We start from the raw sequence: 9,356 nt of genomic DNA on the forward strand, positions 1-9,356 counted from the left end.
TATACATGTTTAATGTATTTGTTACATAGTAATGTTATAGTACAAGTATTGTTTGTAAACACAAAAGAATAGCCTTCCCTATATAGTAACACTTGACTTATGAGGGAAAAGTTCATTTGTGGATAATAATAAATGTTTTGTAATGTTATAATACTTATTTGTTGTGTATTCTTTAGAATTTCAATACACATAGATCTAGCTTAATTAAGAGTCATTGTTGATCTATTTGCAATAGTTACAATTGTAGGAGTTATGTTGTGTATGTCTGTTAATTGAAATAGATAAGGAGTAGTGTGTATTAATGTACTAGAATTGAGTAAATCCATCATTTGTGTATAGGATTTCTTATTAGTTATGATTGTATTTGTAAATACATTAGTACATACCTAGGAACCAAATTGTTCGAATTGTTTGTCCTGGTTGCTCAGAATAAGAGTATAGGCATTATTGTTCATTTCAACATTACCTTCTTTTAATTCAACATTGTTTTCATTTGGATTTCAATAATAAACATGTTTGTTGTATTTTCTACAGTTTGATTTGTTTTATACACAATATTAGCCTGATGTTTGGCACATACAAGCTTTATAGCTTTAGTAGGAGGTTTGTAACATTCCTTAGAGAAATGTCCTGTTTTTCTACAATTGAAACATTTTGATTTTAACAAATTGGACAGATTCAGTAGATTGAATTTCCTCTACTTATTTACTTTATACATTGTATTAGTGTGTGCATTATTCTTCATCCAATCATTAGAACCCTGTACTTGTTTAGCACAGTAATTATTGTAGACATTCTGTAATGTAAGAATTAGTTACTTTGGTTCAACTTTCTTATGTTCATCAACTGGTTTGCCTTCATTTTGAACATTAGTAGACTGTATTATTATATTTACTATGTGTGTATATTGTTCAGGAGTAGCAAGTAATATTACTGCTTTATATGTAGAGTCTTTTAGTAGATTACTGTTAGTAGACAGGGTTGTATATACTTTCTCAAGTCTGTCTAATGTACATCTGAAGTGTTTAACATAATCTCTATAGATAAACAGTACTGATTTGTTAATAGCCTTTTTACATACTGTCTAAGGGTTGAAGCATTCTTTAAGCACTTTCATTAGCTGAGGAATAGACATATTAAAGTGTATATAGTTTGCTAATATAGTATCAGTAATGTTGTTAACAATACATACATAGATAGTCTTAGCTATCTCTCTCTTAACTTTGTTCTGTAGTTCATCCTTTAGTAAGTGTTCAAAGTATATAGCTGTAACACTAGAAACAATACAGTAGTACCACATTTTACAGTTTGCTTCAGTCTTTAGCATTATAATATTTTGACTAAAGTACTTAAGTACATTAGTAGGCTTGTAGTGTGTGTCTGTATAAGGGGGAGCCATATTAGTAAGTTAATGTGAGTAGGGAGTGTAAGACTCATAACTTATAGAAAGGGTAAGTATACAAGAACAAGGGGAAAGGTAACAATTAACTACTCAGTATCTCTTGTCCTTATTAAAACTCCTGTAAAATGTCTAAGAGAAGAACACAGATGATTTGTTAAGTTTGAGAGGGAGCTAAACTATGAGTCTTATAAGACTAGAGTGGTTCTGAACAGGTTTGAGTTCTTCTAACACAGTTACAACCTTAGAAGAGAGACATGAATAACAGAATGTACACTTGTAAAGTACACAACAAACAAACTAATACAGAAACAATAAAGACTAAGACTATACCTTATACTAGAGGACTTTGAGACAAATAACAAGAGCTAAATTAATAGGTAAACTATTTGAATTCTCCTCCTGTATCTAGTATATAAGTTATAGTATTTATAGTTTTCTGAGTTCTAGAAAAGTATAGTACTAAAGGGGAAATGTTATAGTTGAACAAAAGAAAAATAACAAAATATACAAGAACAAATAAGAGAACCTTTTACTAGAGGTTGAAAGAAAATAGAGTGAAAATGTATAAAGAAAATTTAAGTAGTCTACATTCTAACTATAGGAAATGTTACACAAAAGGAAAAGTAAGATTTACATTAAAAGAAGTAGAAGGTTCTTATACTATTATTATCTGATTAGTACAGACAAAGTGTAGAGAATTCTGAGATTTCTAGTTGTCTTCTAAGATTATTACTTTAATTACTCTAATGTTCTATCTAATTAGAAGATTGTAGTATTTTAATCTAAGTAATAATAATATAATAGTTTACTAAACTACTTACTATAATACAACTTGTGTTCTGAGCCTATAATAAACACATGATTTGTACATTCTGTAAGGTAAACAGTATATATAAGCTAATTCTAAGACTGTGTATATTTACAGTTCTGTTTGTAAACACTTATAATGTAAAATAGTTGAGTATTCTTAAAATACACTTTTATAAGTTATATAAATGTTTAGAATTGATTACTATAATTGTTTATATAGTTCTTAGTATAATACTAATTGTTTTATCTTCTAGTGTGTTTACTTGTAACTGTCTATAGTTACATAATTAATTTTATAATTAGTAGACTAAATGTAAGTTATATATATATATAAACATTATTATTTATTTTTCCTACTTTCTTCTATTACTCTTACTATATTATTACTACTCTCTAATAAATCTAATAGTAAGTATTATACTCCTTTCTACTCTTTTTATACTAATTTTATAATTTTCCTTAGAATTAGTATGTATAATAATATAGTAACTAGTAAGAGAATAAACATAATAATAAACTAGTTAAATGTATACTTAGTAAGTATTTTTATAAAGTATATTGTTTCTAACTTATATACTAATATACTATATAAGTTCTAATATAAAAAGTAAACTAAAGAATAAGGTTATAAAGAAGGAAACTAACAAATTAATTATAGATTCTAAGTTTAAAAACAAAGAGAGTTTAAATAATAGTACTTATAATAATAATAATTTAGAGAGTAAAAAAGTATTATTTATACTAATAAAGAGTTAATTTAATAATAAGTTCTCTATTTTCTATTTTCTAATCTGTTTACTAATACAAACTATTTTATAAATTATAAGATAATAATAAAGGAGTTTGTAAAAATAAAGAAGGACAAGACTATTATTAGAGTAAAAGTAAAAGTAAAAACTAAGAAAGTAATACAAGTAAAAGTTAAGAAAAAGGTTTAAACTAAAGTAAAGAAGAAGAAAGAGAGAAAGAAGAAGAAGGAGAAGGAGAAAAAGAAGAAGAAGGAGAAAGAGAAGAAGAAGGAGAAGGAGAAGGAGAAGGAGAAGGAGAAGGAGAAGGAGAAGGAGAAGGAGAAGGAGAAGGAGAAGGAGAAGAAGAAGGAGAAGGAGAAGGAGAAGGAGAAGAAGAAGGAGAAGGAGAAGGAGAAGAAGAAGGAGAAGGAGAAGGAGAAAGAGAAAGAGAAGGAGAAGGAGAAAGAGAAGGAGAAGAAGAAGGAGAAGAAGAAGAAGAAAGAGAAGGAGAAAGAGAAGGAGAAGAAAAAGAAAAAAGAGAAGGAGAAAGAGAAAGAGAAAGAGAAGAAAAAAGAGAAGGAGAAAGAGAAGGAGAAGAAAAAGAAAAAAGAGAAGGAGAAAGAGAAAGAGAAAGAGAAGAAAAAGGAGAAGGAGAAAGTTATAGTCTTAGTATAGTTAGTAACAAAGTAGAAGAATAGAAAGGAAAAGAAAGAGTTTAAAAGTATATATATAAGTATAACTAACAAATTGTATATAATAAGTTAACTATTTATACAAGTTTTTTTATTATTATAAATATAGAAAAGACAAAAGTAATAGTAGAAAAGAGGAATAAGTTAAGTATAAATTAAATATATAGTTAACAAATTGTATACTACTAATATTGTTTTTACTTAATTTTTAAAGAAATTATAAAACTAGAAAAGAAAAAGTTAGTTATAAAGAAAGAGAGTGTTAATATAAGAAAGAAAGGGAAGGAGAAACAAGTTATAGTTAGTAAATACAATATATAGTTAACAAATTATACTAAGCTAATATAATGTTTCTTCTAATTCCTTAAATAGTTATAAAGTTAGAAAAGAAGAAAGAGAACAAAAGTAAGGGAAAAAGTAATATAAATAAAGAGTATTTAATTTTCTAAGTATACTAACTCTGTTTTATTATTTAGAGCTAATACTAGTACTTTTGAGTAAAAAGTACACTATTATAAAAGTAAAGATTCTAGTCTTTAGTAAGAAAATGTGTGTAAAAAACTAGAAGGTTATAGTAGAGTCTTTAAGTAAGGAGAACAAGAATATCTTTCTAAATTAAGTAGAAAAAATAGTCTTTTATACACTTAAGTGTATAAAGTGTATAAAGAGATATAAAGGTTCTTAAGGATTTACTTGTTAGACTATAATAAATTAACTATACTATAGTAACCTAAGTAAGTTTGTTTGAATCTTATTTTTGACTATATTTATAGTAATTGTTAGTATAGAAAACTAGTACACAGTATACATATTCTACTACTCTAAATATAGTTTAAAAGGAATCTAATATAAGACTAGAGAGTAAACTATAGAATTGTATAGTACAACTTAGAGCCTACATTCTATTATCCCTCTAATTATATATAGTAAAGCTAGAACAGTTTATAACATTTACTTACAAATGATTAAAGAGCTGAACAACTTAGAGTTACAGTTAATAATAATAAAGAACAAGTTTAATACAAAGATTATAACTCTAAAGTAAGGTATTAACTTCTTAACTATAGTAGTAGAAGCCTTTATAAATAGTAGGGTAGAAGAGTTAGAGTAAGGAATAGAATAGAGTAAAATAAGTAGTAAAATAGAAAATTTCAGTTGAGTTTTTATAAACAGAAAAACAGAAATGTATAGAATAAACAGAATAGAACAAAAAATAGAAGGAATAGATTGGAAAATAGATAAAATAGAGAGGTAAAAGGAATAGAATAGATAGATGGATATTTTATAATTTATGTATAGAACTAGTAGAATAGGATAAGAGTAAGTAGAAAGGAATTATAATTTGTATAAAGTTTTATATAGTTATAGAATGTTGTATGAGTTTTTACAATTTATTATAAATAAGAAGGAATATAATAGAAGATTAGAAGTATGTAAATATAAAATGTAACAAAGTATATAGAACTGTAGTTAAACACAGTATTTATAGGATTTGTACAATAGTTAAGTATTACTAGTAGAGAATCAATCCCTATGTTTAGTTTCCTGTACAAGACTAGGAGAGTATATTGAAAAATTGTGTACTCTTAGATTAGGAGTCTGTAATTTCTACACTTGGTTCTACTTTAAGTATAGTATCTAAAGTATAGTCATTTAGATTATCTGTATTCTTATAACTAGGTCTGTACAGTTTCACATCTTCTAGTATTAGTTCTACAGTCTTAATAAGATGTAAGATTAGAACTGTTAAACATAAACACAGAAAATACAGAATTAAACAAAATACTGTAATACATAACTTAGCTACTACTCTGTCTAATTCTACTACAATATAAGTGTTTCCTTTTGTTCTCTATACTACTATAAACAGTTTAAGGTATTATAGTTTCATCTTTCATCCTAAGTTGTTACTCACTTTCAAATTACAGATTAGTACTAGTATACTTAGGGCAAAGTTATAGTCCTTAATCTGATTACAATTGACTTCTGTAAAATACTTTGTGTATCCTTTACAAGCTTTCTAAACACATTCTATCATTTGTATAAGGTTATCTAGTCTCTTTTACAACTGTTGTACTTGTATTACTACTAGTTCCTCTGTTGTTAGTAGTAATCCTTTAGGTGGAACTAAATATATTGTCTTATTTAGGTCAAACAGTAATATTACCTCTACTTTATAAATAAGGTAATAAGGTGAATATCTAGTCACTTTCTGAATTGTAATCTACTCTGCCCAGAACACAGAATGTGTGTACTTATACTAATGTCCAATATTGTCTCCTACTGTCTTTATAATCACTTCCTGTATGTTCAAGTGTTTCTGCTTAATAATTCTGTTTGTACAAGAGTTATATGTAGAAATCCAAATATAATTAATATAGTATTGTTCTTACAAATATTCTAACACTATAACATAAAGTGTTCTATTGTCTGTTACAAGCTTAAAACATACCTTGTATTAGTATAAAAGTTCCTCAAAGATAAACTGTCCTATTACCCTTCTATTCTCTACACAAAGTATGTAAAACTCTAAATACTCTAATAATAAACAATGTGTATGTATAATATATTAGAATCTTCCTACTTTTGGTATAACCTTTGTATCTATATAGATCTTTTAGAAAAGTAGTACAATCTCTAGAATACTTAGTAGAATCAGTACTTGTTACATCTGCTGAGTCTGACATGTATGACAAGTCCTAATAAAGTACTTAATGTCTTCTGTAAGAGATAGTTACTAGAATTGATTTAGTAACTAGGCTTATACTACAAAGATTCCTTTGTGTCCTAAATCCTTATACACTGTCCTAACTAACTCCTATCTCCTGTCCTTATCTGACACAATCTAATACTTTCCTTCAGAACCTTAATACTAAATCTTGTTGTTCTGTACAAAGAACTGTACTGTGTATTGTATAAATGTTAGGAATTCAGTGTCTACAATTCTGCTCAGTTTGTAGAGTGAGCTAAGATACTCTTTTACAGCCTTTAGTCTAGCTTCTTACCTTTTAGTAGTTAGTGATTGTAGGAATTGTTCTACTGTTATATTCAAACCCTTAGTCTTGTTACTGTAGATACTATACACAACCCTTATCAGCTCTAGATTGTCACCTTCTACTTTATTATCTGCTCCTTCTACCTCCTCAGTTTGTACAACTCTGTAAGACTCTCCTCCAATTTCCTATTCCTGTTGTCCTTTGTCTACTTTAACTTCTACTCTTCTACACTCTAGATTGGGTCATTCTAGTCTATCTTAATGTATTCAATTCCAGTTCTGTTTCAGAATAACAACTTCTAGGAATAATCTATGTTATAGTCTGTTAGAACATGTTGCCTGTGTTGTGTCCTTATTTACTTAGAATGATTTGTCAATCATGTTACTGTGTGTCTCCTAACATATTACATATAAAGTCTAGGATTGTGTTTCTTTACACTCAACTAGTAAAGCTTTGTGTTCTATAAACCTACAATCCTCTAGCTAATGTCTGTATTGTGTTGATTCTATTTCTACTGTGTAAAATCTGTATAACTTGTCAATCTAGTCTTCATAAGTCTTGTTGTCTGGAGGGTCTTTAAGTACTACTTAGTATTGTAATAATTCATCTGTACACTTAAAGTCTAATGTAGGAATGTGACAGAACTTGAAATCAAATAGTAAAATACTAACTATCTAACAATTGATTATAGTATTAGACTGTAGGTCAGACTTATTAATTATTCCTTTTATGTATAAAGTGTTCATTTCTACAATTAGTTTCCTGACTCTTATAAGATATATGTGTAATGTGTAAAGTGTGTGATAAAGTCTGAATAGCTCTATTTTTGCTTACAAATATTGTGCCTGAGTTGTATTCCAGTTAATCAATCCAAATCAATTTATTCTCTGTTTGTGATCCAAGTACTCCTAGCTAATATACTATCCTACTCTAATGATAGACAAATCTACAGCTAAGATTACTAAATACTCTGACTTATAGTCAATTAGTATTAATACAGGGTAATGTAAAACTGCTTCCTTGAGTGTGTTTATAGATTCCTGTACTTTGTTATTCTAAATGAATATCAAGTTCTTTTGTGTGAGTCAATTGAGTAGTTGTACTAACTTTGTATAATTCCAAATAAAAACACAAAGTACTCCTACTGTTCTGAGAAATCCTCTGACTTCTGTAACACTCTTACAAGGCAGCTAATCTCTAACCTTCTGTATTTGCAATTCTTCAGCCTCTCTCCCTAAGTATGTCAGCTTATACCTAACAAATATTGTGGATTTGTTACAAAGTGTTATCTTCTTCCTAGAAAACAAGCTTTGCTTTTTCACCTTCAGCAAAAGTCAGGGGGCTTGCCCCCTGGACCCTCTCTTAATAATAGTTTCAAATGTAATTTCTGTACTTTTTAATATAAATAAATAAATAATTCTATTAGTGTAACAATAAATATAATAATATGATCTAAATACAATTATACTAAAGCCTCTTTAAATACAACATTATAAGTAACAAATTCTTGTCTAGGATCTCTAAGTTCTGTTGGAAATAATACTTTAACTCTTGAAGCAGATGTACATCTTGATAATACAACATATAATTGACTATGAGTAAAACATAGAGATCTAAGATCAATTCCAACATTTGTTACAGATTGGCCTTGAGCTTTATTTATTGTCATTACAAATGCTAAACAAACTGGAAATTGAAGCCTTTCCATTTGAAATCCAATATACTTTTCAGATGGATGGAATTTGATCCTTAGAATGAAATGTATTTAACCTTTCTTATCTCCAGAAATAAGTCTAACTTTTAGTTGTGTTCTAGTTGAATCAAGTAAAATACATCTTGTTCTATTACAAAGACCATCTTCTATATTAAGATTTCTTAAAATCATTAAAGGAACTCCTTTCTTGAGCTTCAAAATGGAGGGGGGCAATCCAGAGCAAGTAATTGAACTTAAATATTCTCTTAGAAATATTGTGTTTGTATTATTAGCTCTAGTTTCTGTCAAAACTTTATTAACAGAAAAGTAAGAAACCTCTTCTCCAGGAAACATTTCTAAGATCTTTTCATTAATAGATTGAACTCCATCATTCCTTGATGAAAGAATTGTTCTATTTAAAAAGAATTCATTATATTCAGAAGTATAGATTTCAAGTTCTGGATTTAATAATTGAATGTTTGGATAAATTGTATTAATAAGTGATTCAACTGTATTTCCACATTTCATTTGTTAAGGTAAAGTAATTGCACCATTCTCTACAGTGTGTTGACCATTTCCAATCTCAAGTAACCATTTAGCATATTGTTGGTCTTCTTTACTAAGACCTAATCTCATATTTTAAGTTAATTTAAAAACTTGTAATTGAGGCTATAATTGTGATCTTCTTAATGTTCTACTAATAATTTCTGCTCTTAAACCTTTAATAACAATTGGTAAAGTCTGTCTAAAATCTCCACCAAATACACATGTAATTCCACCAAATAATTGTTCTGAATCTTTAATATCTTTAAGAGTTCTGTCAACAGCTTCAAAACAGTATTTACTTTGAGTAGGTGCTTCATCCCAAATAATTAAAGCTGTTTCTTTAATAAGTTCAGCTAATTGAGTACCTTTTCGAATATTATATGTAGAACTTTCATCTGGTTCAAGTAGAATTTTAAATGTTGAATGAGCAGTCCTTCCTCCTTGTAATAAAAGTGTAGCAACTCCAGATGATGCAACACAAATTACTAT

At 27.9% G+C, this 9,356-nt stretch overlaps 1 protein-coding gene across 1 annotated transcript; it reads left to right on the forward strand.

Moving 5' to 3' along the window:
- Positions 1-625: 625 nt before the first annotated feature.
- FOMMEDRAFT_155759 (uncharacterized protein) lies at positions 626-3,615 on the forward strand (the record flags this gene model as incomplete). The annotated part of the gene is made up of 2 exons (XM_007266145.1): positions 626-632; positions 3,158-3,615. 2 exons carry the CDS (start codon positions 626-628, stop codon positions 3,613-3,615), a joined length of 465 nt encoding a protein of 154 aa, XP_007266207.1.
- Between the last annotated feature and the right edge of the window lie 5,741 nt (positions 3,616-9,356).

Source organism: Fomitiporia mediterranea, assembly GCF_000271605.1.
Source record: "Fomitiporia mediterranea MF3/22 unplaced genomic scaffold FOMMEscaffold_5, whole genome shotgun sequence".
NCBI classification, from domain to species: domain Eukaryota; kingdom Fungi; phylum Basidiomycota; class Agaricomycetes; order Hymenochaetales; family Hymenochaetaceae; genus Fomitiporia; species Fomitiporia mediterranea.